General features: G+C 65.4%; 1 protein-coding gene across 1 annotated transcript in view; it reads right to left on the bottom strand.

Annotated features, from left to right (window-relative positions):
* The window catches only part of KATNB1 (katanin regulatory subunit B1), a 50,912-nt gene that overhangs the window by 2,372 nt on the left and 34,743 nt on the right, over window positions 1-13,797 (bottom strand). The window contains exons 13-16 of the mRNA XM_063945818.1: window positions 3,563-3,613; window positions 1,371-1,444; window positions 1,088-1,237; window positions 859-1,008 (exon numbers count right to left, since the gene is read on the bottom strand). Of these exons, the coding sequence (XP_063801888.1) occupies window positions 859-1,008; window positions 1,088-1,237; window positions 1,371-1,444; window positions 3,563-3,613 (425 nt within the window). The remainder of the gene's footprint in view (window positions 1-858; window positions 1,009-1,087; window positions 1,238-1,370; window positions 1,445-3,562; window positions 3,614-13,797) is intronic.

Below are 13,797 nucleotides of genomic sequence, written 5' to 3'. Positions count from 1 at the left end.
CATCACTTTCCATACGGCAACATTGTGGAACCCTTGCAAACACCTGAAGACCGCATCAATCGTAGCCAAAGGGCTGTAACCATTTTAATACCACTTTCTTTTTTCCTTTGAGGTATTGCACCATGTACAACTTCAGTTACATGTGGAATACATTATTACATTGTAACCCTTATCCACATTTGATAGTTACATTATAACAAGCGCTCGGTTTTATCTTTACTATGGGGGTCATTCCGAGTTGTTCGCTCGCCAGCAACTTTTTACAGCGCTGCGATCAGGTTAAATCTCGGCAAAACTGCATGCGTATGCACCGCAATGCACAGGCGCGTCGAACAGGTATATAGAGGATCGGTGCTGGGCGATGGATTTAACGGAGAATCCATTAGCACCGCCGATCGCAAGGACATTGACAGAAAGAGGGTGTTTGTGGGTGTCAACTGACCGTTTTCTGGGAGTGTTTGGAAAAACGCAGGCGTGTCCAAGCGTTTGCAGGACGGGTGTCTGACGTCAATTCCGGGAGCGGACAGGCTGAAGTGATCGCAGCGGCTGAGTAAGTTCTGAGCCACTCAGAAACGGCAAAAAACTTTTTGTGCCGTTGGCTGCAAAAGCGTTCACACACTTGCAAAGCGAAAATACACTCCCCCATAGGCGGCGACTATCTGATCACAGCGAGCGATCAACTCGGAATGACCCCCCTATATTGCTAACTTATTCAGAGCAGCTCTAGCACATGAAACCCCAGCTGCAGCGCGGTTTTCATACATTTACAGTCACAACACCCCCCACCACCTGACCCCAGAGTGCCCCCTCCCTGCGTCATAGCACAGACCTGGCACACTTCTGGGGGGATGTTATTACCTTGATGTCCCCGGTTCTCCAGACGGCTCTTACAATATCCAGGTTCCGCGTGCGGCTGGTGAGCACCATGCACATGGTATCATGTCCTTTGCGGATCTGACTTACGGCTTCATCATCAGAAATCTCCACGGGGTACGAGCCCTTCACAACCTGCAGGGAGACAAAGAGCGGATTTAGTCGTGGAGCTGAGGGTCCAACATTTATCGCACCCACTACCCACATCACTCACCGGGAGGAAGTCTGCCACTTTAAGACCAATGGGCTCATTGCGTGTAGCAGATATGACAGGGGGTCTGCTTGGTATGGCGGGGGCAGCAGGAGATTCCTGGCAGATGGTGGGGGTAGAAGCCGCCACTGGGGGTCTGTGCAGCTGTTCTGTCTGAGGAAAGGAAGCAGATTATAACATACATGAGTTCTAGGTGGAGAGAACACAGATATACTGACCGCGACATGATGTCCGACGGGCGTGTGCACTGCAAAGCCCAGCATTACTCATCCCATTACTTACGTACATGTTTATTGCTGGTTGGGATGAGGGTGACCACGTCGGGTGTTGGTGGAACAGGTTCCTTCACGGTAGCGGATTCTGTAGACACAACACAAAGTTGAAGTTGGCCAATGTTGCAGGCACGGGGGGGGCTGGCTGCTGGCAGAGGAGATGGGTGGGCACAGGCATACAGAAGGAGAAAGCCAGCCAGCCGTGTAACGCGGTATACAGGAGGAACCAGCCAGCCAGCCGTGTAACGTGGTATACGGGAGGAACCAGCCAGCCGTGTAATGCGGAATACGGGCGGAACCAGACAGTCGTGTAACGCGGTATACGGGAGAGCCAGCCCTGTAACGCGGTATATGGGAGAAATCAGCCAGCCGTGTAACGCGGTATACAGGAGGAACCAGCCAGCCGTGTAACGTGTTATACGGGATGAAGCAGTCAGCCATGTAACGTGGTATACGGGAGGAACCAGCCAGCTGTGTAACGCGGTATACGGGAGAAGACACCTGTGTAACGCGGTATACGGGAGGAACCAGCCAGCCAGCTGTGTAACGTGGTGGGAGAAGCCAGCTGTGTAACGTGGTATACAGGAGCAGCCAGCCAGCCAGCCGTGTAACGTGGTATACAGGAGGAACCAACCAGCCAGCCGTGTAACGTGGTATACGGGATGAACCAGCCAGCCGTGTAACGCGGTATACGGGAGGAACCAGCCAGCCGTGTAACGCGGTATACGGGAGAAGACACCTGTGTAACGCGGTATACGGGAGGAACCAGCCAGCCAGCTGTGTAACGTGGTGGGAGAAGCCAGCTGTGTAACGTGGTATACAGGAGCAGCCAGCCAGCCAGCCGTGTAACGTGGTATACAGGAGGAACCAACCAGCCAGCCGTGTAACGTGGTATACGGGATGAACCAGCCAGCCGTGTAACGCGGTATACGGGAGGAACCAGCCAGCCAGCCGTGTAACGCGGTATACGGGAGAAGACACCTGTGTAACGCGGTATACGGGAGGAACCAGCCAGCCAGCTGTGTAACGTGGTGGGAGAAGCCAGCTGTGTAACGTGGTATACAGGAGCAGCCAGCCAGCCAGCCGTGTAACGTGGTATACAGGAGGAACCAACCAGCCAGCCGTGTAACGTGGTATACGGGATGAACCAGCCAGCCGTGTAACGCGGTATACGGGAGGAACCAGCCAGCCAGCCTTGTAACGCGGTATACGGGAGAAGACACCTGTGTAACGCGGTATACGGGAGGAACCAGCCAGCCAGCTGTGTAACGTGGTGGGAGAAGCCAGCTGCGTAACGTGGTATACAGGAGGAACCAGCCAGCCGTGTAACGCGGTAAATGCGGGAGGAACCAGCCAGCCAGCTGTGTAACGCGGTATACGGGAGGAACCAGCCATTCGTGTAACGCGGTATACGGAAGGAACCAGCCAGCCGTGTAACGCTGTATACGGGAGGAACCAGCCAGCCGTGTAACGCTGTATACGGGAGGAACCAGCCAGCCGTGTAACGCGGTATATGGGAGGGAGGAATCAGCCAGCCAGCCATGTAACGCGGTATACGGGAGGAACCAGCCAGCCAGCCGTGTAACGCGGTATACGGGAAGAACCAGCCAGCCGTGTAACGCTGTATACGGGAGGAACCAGCCAGCCAGCTGTGTAACGCGGTATACGGGAGGAACCAGCCAGCCATGTAACGCTGTATACGGGTGGAACCAGCCAGCCGTGAAACGCGATATACAGGAGGAACCAGCCAGCCAGCCGTGTAACGCGATATACGGGAGGAACTAGCCAGCCAGCCATGTAATGCTGTATACGGGTGGAACCAGCCAGCCATGCAACGCGATATACGGGAGGAACCAGCCAGCCAGCCGTGTAACACGGTATACGGGAGGAACCAGCCAGCCGTGTAACGCGGTATACGGGACAGCACCCCTCTGAAACAGCAATGAAATGAAGGGACGTAGCCCCCCCCCCCCCCCTCCCATTTCACAGTTAACAGAATGTAATGAGACCGTGTTGTAAATACTCTGTAAGAGTTTGTGTGCACCCGACCCACAGCCGATTCCTTTTCCCTCTGCTCTGTGAACCAGTGGCTAGCGCCTGCAATAGACACCTGGAAGGTTCAGACCTTAGTGCGGAATTCTCTGGGGGATTTGCCCAGCACTTAACCAACCTGTACCCAATACATTTGTACTATCCCCCATCCTACCTTCCTCCAGGGGGGCTGGGAAAGGCTCACTGTTCCGTGGTGGTGTCCGGGCTGAAAGAGATGATGAGAAATATAAATGGACTTTCCACAGAAGAGGGCTGGTGACAATAGAAATACACAAATGGAGGAAAAGGTCTACTGAGAACAAAGAGGATGCAGTGGAATCAACAGGGGGCAAGGGGCACAAGGGCTGGGAGCAGGGGGCACAAGGGCTGGGAGCAGGGGGCACAAGGGCTGGGAGCAGGGGGCAAGGAGCACAAGGGCTGGGAGCAGGGGGCAAGGAGCACAAGGGCTGGGAGCAGGGAGCAGGGGGCACAAGGGCTGGGAGCAAGGAGCACAAGGGCTGGGAGCAGGGGGCACAAGGGCTGGGGGCAAGGAGCACAAGGGCTGGGAGCAGGGGGCAAGGAGCACAAGGGCTGGGAGCAGGGGGCACAAGGGCTGGGAGCAGGGGGCACAAGGGCTGGGAGCAGGGAGCACAAGTGCTGGGAGCAGAAGTGCTGGGAGCAGGGAGCAAGGAGCAGAAGTGCTGGGAGCAGGGAGCAAGGAGCACAAGTGCTGGGAGCAGGGAGCAAGGAGCACAAGTGCTGGGAGCAGGGAGCAAGGAGCACAAGTGCTGGGAGCAGGGAGCAAGGAGCACAAGTGCTGGGAGCAGGGAGCAAGGAGCACAAGTGCTGGGAGCAGGGAGCAAGGAGCACAAGTGCTGGGAGCAGGGAGCAAGGAGCACAAGTGCTGGGAGCAGGGAGCAAGGAGCACAAGTGCTGGGAGCAGGGAGCAAGGAGCACAAGTGCTGGGAGCAGGGAGCAAGGAGCACAAGTGCTGGGAGCAGGGAGCAAGGAGCACAAGTGCTGGGAGCAGGGAGCAAGGAGCACAAGTGCTGGGAGCAGGGAGCAAGGAGCACAAGTGCTGGGAGCAGGGAGCAAGGAGCACAAGTGCTGGGAGCAGGGAGCACAAGGGCTGGGAGCAAGGAGCACCAGGGCTGGGAGCAGGGAGCACAAGGGCTGGGAGCAAGGAGCACCAGGGCTGGGAGCAGGGAGCAAGGAGCACCAGGGCTGGGAGCAGGGAGCAAGGAGCACCAGGGCTGGGAGCAGGGAGCAAGGAGCACCAGGGCTGGGAGCAGGGAGCAAGGAGCACCAGGGCTGGGAGCAGGGAGCAAGGAGCACCAGGGCTGGGAGCAGGGAGCAAGGAGCACCAGGGCTGGGAGCAGGGAGCAAGGAGCACCAGGGCTGGGAGCAGGGAGCAAGGAGCACCAGGGCTGGGAGCAGGGAGCAAGGAGCACCAGGGCTGGGAGCAGGGAGCAAGGAGCACCAGGGCTGGGAGCAGGGGGCACAAGGGCTGGGAGCAGGGGGCACAAGGGCTGGGAGCAGGGGGCACAAGGGCTGGGAGCAGGGGGCACAAGGGCTGGGATCAGGGGGCACAAGGGCTGGGAGCAAGGAGCACCAGGGCTGGGAGCAAGGAGCACCAGGGCTGGGGGCTGGGAGCAAGGAGCACACGGCTGGGAGCAGGGAGCAAGGAGCACCAGGGCTGGGAGCAGGGGGCACAAGGGCTGGGAGCAGGGGGCAAGGAGCACAAGGGCAGGGGGCAAGGAGCACAAGGGCAGGGGGCAAGGAGCACAAGGGCAGGGGGCAAGGAGCACAAGGGCAGGGGGCAAGGAGCACACGGGCTGGGAGCAGGGGGCACACGGGCTGGGAGCAGGGGGCACACGGGCTGGGAGCAGGGGGCACACGGGCTGGGAGCAGGGGGCACACGGGCTGGGAGCAGGGGGCACACGGGCTGGGAGCAGGGGGCACACGGGCTGGGAGCAAGGAGCACACGGGCTGGGAGCAAGGAGCACACGGGCTGGGAGCAAGGAGCACACGGGCTGGGAGCAAGGAGCACACGGGCTGGGAGCAAGGAGCACACGGGCTGGGAGCAAGGAGCACACGGGCTGGGAGCAAGGAGCACACGGGCTGGGAGCAAGGAGCACACGGGCTGGGAGCAAGGAGCACACGGGCTGGGAGCAAGGAGCACACGGGCTGGGAGCAAGGAGCACACGGGCTGGGAGCAAGGAGCACACGGGCTGGGAGCAAGGAGCACACGGGCTGGGAGCAAGGAGCACACGGGCTGGGAGCAAGGAGCACACGGGCTGGGAGCAAGGAGCACACGGGCTGGGAGCAAGGAGCACACGGGCTGGGAGCAAGGAGCACACGGGCTGGGAGCAAGGAGCACACGGGCTGGGAGCAAGGAGCACACGGGCTGGGAGCAGGGAGCACACGGGCTGGGAGCAGGGAGCACACGGGCTGGGAGCAGGGAGCACACGGGCTGGGAGCAGGGAGCACACGGGCTGGGAGCAGGGAGCACACGGGCTGGGAGCAGGGAGCACACGGGCTGGGAGCAGGGAGCACACGGGCTGGGAGCAGGGAGCACACGGGCTGGGAGCAGGGAGCACACGGGCTGGGAGCAGGGAGCACACGGGCTGGGAGCAGGGAGCACAAGGGCTGGGAGCAGGGAGCAAGGAGCACAAGGGCTGGGAGCAGGGAGCAAGGGGCACAAGGGCTGGGAGCAGGGGGCACAAGGGCTGGGAGCAGGGGGCACAAGGGCTGGGAGCAGGGGGCACAAGGGCTGGGAGCAAGGGGGCACAAGGGCTGGGAGCAAGGGGGCACAAGGGCTGGGAGCAAGGGGGCACAAGGGCTGGGAGCAGGGGGCACAAGGGCTGGGAGCAGGGGGCACAAGGGCTGGGAGCAGGGGGCACAAGGGCTGGGAGCAGGGGGCACAAGAGCTGGGAGCAGGGGGCACAAGGGCTGGGAGCAGGGGGCACAAGGGCTGGGAGCAGGGGGCACAAGGGCTGGGATCAGGGGGCACAAGGGCTGGGAGCAGGGGGCACAAGTGCTGGGAGCAGGGGGCACAAGTGCTGGGAGCAGGGTGCAAGGAGCACAAGGGCAGGGAGCAAGGAGCACCAGGGCTGGGAGCAGGGGGCACAAGGGCTGGGAGCAGGGGGCACAAGGGCTGGGAGCAGGGGGCACAAGGGCTGGGAGCAAGGAGCACAAGGGCTGGGAGCAAGGAGCACAAGGGCTGGGAGCAAGGAGCACAAGGGCTGGGAGCAAGGAGCACAAGGGCTGGGAGCAAGGAGCACAAGGGCTGGGAGCAGGGGGCACAAGGGCTGGGAGCAGGGGGCAAGGAGCACAAGGGCTGGGAGCAGGGAGCACAAGGGCTGGGAGCAGGGAGCAAGGAGCACACGGGCTGGGAGCAGGGAGCAAGGAGCACAAGGGCTGGGAGCAGGGATCAAGGAGCACAAGGGCTGGGAGCAGGGGGCACAAGGGCTGGGAGCAGGGGGCACAAGGGCTGGGAGCACAAGGGCTGGGAGCAGGGGGCAAGGAGCAAAAGGGCTGGGAGCAGGGGGCAAGGAGCACAAGGGCTGGGAGCAGGGGGCAAGGAGCACAAGGGCTGGGAGCAGGGGGCAAGGAGCACAAGGGCTGGGAGCAGGGGGCACAAGGGCTGGGAGCAGGGAGCAAGGAGCACAAGGGCTGGGAGCAGGGGGCACAAGGGCTGGGAGCAGGGAGCACAAGGGCTGGGAGCAGGGGGCACAAGGGCTGGGAGCAGGGGGCACAAGGGCTGGGAGCAGGGGGCACAAGGGCTGGGAGCAGGGGGCACAAGGGCTGGGAGCAGGGGGCACAAGGGCTGGGAGCAGGGAGCACAAGGGCTGGGAGCAGGGAGCACAAGGGCTGGGAGCAGGGAGCACAAGGGCTGGGAGCAGGGAGCACAAGGGCTGGGAGCAGGGAGCAAGGATCACAAGGGCTGGGAGCAGGGAACAAGGAGCACCAGGGCTGGGAGCAGGGGGCACAAGGGCTGGGAGCAGGGAGCAAGGAGCACAAGGGCTGGGAGCAGGGGGCACAAGGGCTGGGAGCAGGGGGCACAAGGGCTGGGAGCAGGGGGCACAAGGGCTGGGAGCAGGGGGCACAAGGGCTGGGAGCAGGGGGCAAGGAGCACAAGGGCTGGGAGCAGGGGGCACAAGGGCTGGGAGCAGGGAGCAAGGAGCACAAAGGCTGGGAGCAGGGAGCAGGGGGCACAAGGGCTGGGAGCAGGGAGCAAGGAGCACAAGGGCTGGGAGCAGGGGGCACAAGGGCTGGGAGCAGGGAGCAAGGAGCACAAGGGCTGGGAGCAGGGGGCAAGGAGCACAAGGGCTGGGAGCAGGGGGCACAAGGGCTGGGAGCAGGGAGCAAGGGGCACAAGGGCTGGGAGCAGGGGGCACAAGGGCTGGGAGCAGGGGGCACAAGGGCTGGGAGCAGGGGGCACAAGGGCTGGGAGCAAGGGGGCACAAGGGCTGGGAGCAAGGGGGCACAAGGGCTGGGAGCAAGGGGGCACAAGGGCTGGGAGCAGGGGGCACAAGGGCTGGGAGCAGGGGGCACAAGGGCTGGGAGCAGGGGGCACAAGGGCTGGGAGCAGGGGGCACAAGAGCTGGGAGCAGGGGGCACAAGGGCTGGGAGCAGGGGGCACAAGGGCTGGGAGCAGGGGGCACAAGGGCTGGGATCAGGGGGCACAAGGGCTGGGAGCAGGGGGCACAAGGGCTGGGAGCTGGGAGCACAAGGGCTGGGAGCAGGGAGCACAAGGGCTGGGAGCAGGGAGCACAAGGGCTGGGAGCAGGGAGCAAGGAGCACAAGGGCTGGGAGCAGGGAGCAAGGAGCACCAGGGCTGGGAGCAGGGGGCACAAGGGCTGGGAGCAGGGAGCAAGGAGCACAAGGGCTGGGAGCAGGGAGCAAGGAGCACAAGGGCTGGGAGCAGGGAGCAAGGAGCACAAGGGCTGGGAGCAGGGGGCACAAGGGCTGGGAGCAGGGGGCAAGGAGCACAAGGGCTGGGAGCAAGGAGCACAAGGGCTGGGAGCAGGGAGCAAGGAGCACAAGGGCTGGGAGCAGGGGGCACAAGGGCTGGGAGCAGGGAGCAAGGAGCACAAGGCCTGGGAGCAGGGGGCACAAGGGCTGGGAGCAGGGGGCACAAGGGCTGGGAGCAGGGAGCACAAGGGCTGGGAGCAGGGAGCACAAGGGCTGGGAGCAGGGAGCACACGGGCTGGGAGCAGGGAGCACACGGGCTGGGAGCAGGGAGCACACGGGCTGGGAGCAGGGAGCACACGGGCTGGGAGCAGGGAGCACACGGGCTGGGAGCAGGGAGCACACGGGCTGGGAGCAGGGAGCACACGGGCTGGGAGCAGGGAGCACACGGGCTGGGAGCAGGGAGCACACGGGCTGGGAGCAGGGAGCACACGGGCTGGGAGCAGGGAGCACACGGGCTGGGAGCAGGGAGCACAAGGGCTGGGAGCAGGGAGCACAAGGGCTGGGAGCAGGGAGCAAGGAGCACAAGGGCTGGGAGCAGGGAGCAAGGGGCACAAGGGCTGGGAGCAGGGGGCACAAGGGCTGGGAGCAGGGGGCACAAGGGCTGGGAGCAGGGGGCACAAGGGCTGGGAGCAGGGGGCACAAGGGCTGGGAGCAGGGGGCACAAGGGCTGGGAGCAAGGGGGCACAAGGGCTGGGAGCAGGGGGCACAAGGGCTGGGAGCAGGGGGCACAAGGGCTGGGAGCAGGGGGCACAAGGGCTGGGAGCAGGGGGCACAAGGGCTGGGAGCAGGGAGCACAAGGGCTGGGAGCAGGGAGCAAGGAGCACAAGGGCTGGGAGCAGGGAGCAAGGGGCACAAGGGCTGGGAGCAGGGGGCACAAGGGCTGGGAGCAGGGGGCACAAGGGCTGGGAGCAGGGGGCACAAGGGCTGGGAGCAGGGGGCACAAGGGCTGGGAGCAGGGGGCACAAGGGCTGGGAGCAGGGGGCACAAGGGCTGGGAGCAAGGAGCACAAGGGCTGGGAGCAAGGAGCACAAGGGCTGGGAGCAGGGGGCACAAGGGCTGGGAGCAGGGGGCAAGGAGCACAAGGGCTGGGAGCAGGGGGCACAAGGGCTGGGAGCAGGGGGCACAAGGGCTGGGAGCAGGGGGCACAAGGGCTGGGAGCAGGGGGCACAAGGGCTGGGAGCAGGGGGCACAAGGGCTGGGAGCAAGGGGGCACAAGGGCTGGGAGCAGGGGGCACAAGGGCTGGGAGCAGGGGGCACAAGGGCTGGGAGCAGGGGGCACAAGGGCTGGGAGCAGGGGGCACAAGGGCTGGGAGCAGGGAGCACAAGGGCTGGGAGCAGGGAGCAAGGAGCACAAGGGCTGGGAGCAGGGAGCAAGGGGCACAAGGGCTGGGAGCAGGGGGCACAAGGGCTGGGAGCAGGGGGCACAAGGGCTGGGAGCAGGGGGCACAAGGGCTGGGAGCAGGGGGCACAAGGGCTGGGAGCAGGGGGCACAAGGGCTGGGAGCAGGGGGCACAAGGGCTGGGAGCAAGGAGCACAAGGGCTGGGAGCAAGGAGCACAAGGGCTGGGAGCAGGGGGCACAAGGGCTGGGAGCAGGGGGCAAGGAGCACAAGGGCTGGGAGCAGGGAGCACAAGGGCTGGGAGCAGGGAGCAAGGAGCACACGGGCTGGGAGCAGGGAGCAAGGAGCACAAGGGCTGGGAGCAGGGATCAAGGAGCACAAGGGCTGGGAGCAGGGATCAAGGAGCACAAGGGCTGGGAGCACAAGGGCTGGGAGCAGGGGGCAAGGAGCAAAAGGGCTGGGAGCAGGGGGCAAGGAGCACACGGCTGGGAGCAGGGAGCAAGGAGCACCAGGGCTGGGAGCAGGGGGCACAAGGGCTGGGAGCAGGGGGCAAGGAGCACAAGGGCAGGGGGCAAGGAGCACAAGGGCAGGGGGCAAGGAGCACAAGGGCAGGGGGCAAGGAGCACAAGGGCAGGGGGCAAGGAGCACAAGGGCTGGGAGCAGGGGGCACACGGGCTGGGAGCAGGGGGCACACGGGCTGGGAGCAGGGGGCACACGGGCTGGGAGCAGGGGGCACACGGGCTGGGAGCAGGGGGCACACGGGCTGGGAGCAGGGGGCACACGGGCTGGGAGCAGGGGGCACACGGGCTGGGAGCAGGGGGCACACGGGCTGGGAGCAGGGGGCACACGGGCTGGGAGCAGGGGGCACACGGGCTGGGAGCAGGGGGCACACGGGCTGGGAGCAGGGGGCACACGGGCTGGGAGCAAGGAGCACACGGGCTGGGAGCAAGGAGCACACGGGCTGGGAGCAAGGAGCACACGGGCTGGGAGCAAGGAGCACACGGGCTGGGAGCAAGGAGCACACGGGCTGGGAGCAAGGAGCACACGGGCTGGGAGCAAGGAGCACACGGGCTGGGAGCAAGGAGCACACGGGCTGGGAGCAAGGAGCACACGGGCTGGGAGCAAGGAGCACACGGGCTGGGAGCAAGGAGCACACGGGCTGGGAGCAAGGAGCACACGGGCTGGGAGCAAGGAGCACACGGGCTGGGAGCAAGGAGCACACGGGCTGGGAGCAAGGAGCACACGGGCTGGGAGCAAGGAGCACACGGGCTGGGAGCAGGGAGCACACGGGCTGGGAGCAGGGAGCACACGGGCTGGGAGCAGGGAGCACACGGGCTGGGAGCAGGGAGCACACGGGCTGGGAGCAGGGAGCACACGGGCTGGGAGCAGGGAGCACACGGGCTGGGAGCAGGGAGCACACGGGCTGGGAGCAGGGAGCACACGGGCTGGGAGCAGGGAGCACACGGGCTGGGAGCAGGGAGCACACGGGCTGGGAGCAGGGAGCACACGGGCTGGGAGCAGGGAGCACACGGGCTGGGAGCAGGGAGCAAGGAGCACAAGGGCTGGGAGCAGGGAGCAAGGGGCACAAGGGCTGGGAGCAGGGGGCACAAGGGCTGGGAGCAGGGGGCACAAGGGCTGGGAGCAGGGGGCACAAGGGCTGGGAGCAAGGGGGCACAAGGGCTGGGAGCAAGGGGGCACAAGGGCTGGGAGCAGGGGGCACAAGGGCTGGGAGCAGGGGGCACAAGGGCTGGGAGCAGGGGGCACAAGGGCTGGGAGCAGGGGGCACAAGAGCTGGGAGCAGGGGGCACAAGGGCTGGGAGCAGGGGGCACAAGGGCTGGGAGCAGGGGGCACAAGGGCTGGGATCAGGGGGCACAAGTGCTGGGAGCAGGGTGCAAGGAGCACAAGGGCAGGGAGCAAGGAGCACCAGGGCTGGGAGCAGGGGGCACAAGGGCTGGGAGCAGGGGGCACAAGGGCTGGGAGCAGGGGGCACAAGGGCTGGGAGCAAGGAGCACAAGGGCTGGGAGCAAGGAGCACAAGGGCTGGGAGCAAGGAGCACAAGGGCTGGGAGCAAGGAGCACAAGGGCTGGGAGCAAGGAGCACAAGGGCTGGGAGCAGGGGGCACAAGGGCTGGGAGCAGGGGGCAAGGAGCACAAGGGCTGGGAGCAGGGAGCACAAGGGCTGGGAGCAGGGAGCAAGGAGCACACGGGCTGGGAGCAGGGAGCAAGGAGCACAAGGGCTGGGAGCAGGGATCAAGGAGCACAAGGGCTGGGAGCAGGGGGCACAAGGGCTGGGAGCAGGGGGCACAAGGGCTGGGAGCACAAGGGCTGGGAGCAGGGGGCAAGGAGCAAAAGGGCTGGGAGCAGGGGGCAAGGAGCACAAGGGCTGGGAGCAGGGGGCAAGGAGCACAAGGGCTGGGAGCAGGGGGCAAGGAGCACAAGGGCTGGGAGCAGGGGGCACAAGGGCTGGGAGCAGGGAGCAAGGAGCACAAGGGCTGGGAGCAGGGGGCACAAGGGCTGGGAGCAGGGAGCACAAGGGCTGGGAGCAGGGGGCACAAGGGCTGGGAGCAGGGGGCACAAGGGCTGGGAGCAGGGGGCACAAGGGCTGGGAGCAGGGGGCACAAGGGCTGGGAGCAGGGAGCACAAGGGCTGGGAGCAGGGAGCACAAGGGCTGGGAGCAGGGAGCACAAGGGCTGGGAGCAGGGAGCACAAGGGCTGGGAGCAGGGAGCAAGGATCACAAGGGCTGGGAGCAGGGAACAAGGAGCACCAGGGCTGGGAGCAGGGGGCACAAGGGCTGGGAGCAGGGAGCAAGGAGCACAAGGGCTGGGAGCAGGGGGCACAAGGGCTGGGAGCAGGGGGCACAAGGGCTGGGAGCAGGGGGCACAAGGGCTGGGAGCAGGGGGCACAAGGGCTGGGAGCAGGGGGCAAGGAGCACAAGGGCTGGGAGCAGGGGGCACAAGGGCTGGGAGCAGGGAGCAAGGAGCACAAAGGCTGGGAGCAGGGAGCAGGGGGCACAAGGGCTGGGAGCAGGGAGCAAGGAGCACAAGGGCTGGGAGCAGGAGGCACAAGGGCTGGGAGCAGGGGGCACAAGGGCTGGGAGCAGGGAGCAAGGAGCACAAGGGCTGGGAGCAGGGGGCAAGGAGCACAAGGGCTGGGAGCAGGGGGCACAAGGGCTGGGAGCAGGGGGCACAAGGGCTGGGAGCTGGGAGCACAAGGGCTGGGAGCTGGGAGCACAAGGGCTGGGAGCAGGGAGCACAAGGGCTGGGAGCAGGGAGCACAAGGGCTGGGAGCAGGGAGCAAGGAGCACAAGGGCTGGGAGCAGGGAGCAAGGAGCACCAGGGCTGGGAGCAGGGGGCACAAGGGCTGGGAGCAGGGAGCAAGGAGCACAAGGGCTGGGAGCAGGGAGCAAGGAGCACAAGGGCTGGGAGCAGGGAGCAAGGAGCACAAGGGCTGGGAGCAGGGGGCACAAGGGCTGGGAGCAGGGGGCAAGGAGCACAAGGGCTGGGAGCAAGGAGCACAAGGGCTGGGAGCAGGGAGCAAGGAGCACAAGGGCTGGGAGCAGGGGGCACAAGGGCTGGGAGCAGGGAGCAAGGAGCACAAGGCCTGGGAGCAGGGGGCACAAGGGCTGGGAGCAGGGAGCACAAGGGCTGGGAGCAGGGAGCACAAGGGCTGGGAGCAGGGAGCACAAGGGCTGGGAGCAGGGAGCACACGGGCTGGGAGCAGGGAGCACACGGGCTGGGAGCAGGGAGCACACGGGCTGGGAGCAGGGAGCACACGGGCTGGGAGCAGGGAGCACACGGGCTGGGAGCAGGGAGCACACGGGCTGGGAGCAGGGAGCACACGGGCTGGGAGCAGGGAGCACACGGGCTGGGAGCAGGGAGCACACGGGCTGGGAGCAGGGAGCACAAGGGCTGGGAGCAGGGAGCACAAGGGCTGGGAGCAGGGAGCAAGGAGCACAAGGGCTGGGAGCAGGGAGCAAGGGGCACAAGGGCTGGGAGCAGGGGGCACAAGGGCTGGGAGCAGGGGGCACAAGGGCTGGGAGCAGGGGGCACAAGGGCTGGGAGCAAGGGGGCACAAGGGCTGGGAGCAAGGGGGCA

Source organism: Pseudophryne corroboree, chromosome 11, assembly GCF_028390025.1.
Source record: "Pseudophryne corroboree isolate aPseCor3 chromosome 11, aPseCor3.hap2, whole genome shotgun sequence".
In the NCBI taxonomy this organism is placed as follows: domain Eukaryota; kingdom Metazoa; phylum Chordata; class Amphibia; order Anura; family Myobatrachidae; genus Pseudophryne; species Pseudophryne corroboree.
The sequence above is the reverse complement of the archived record's forward strand: the minus strand, read 5'-3'. Positions and strand labels throughout refer to the sequence as shown.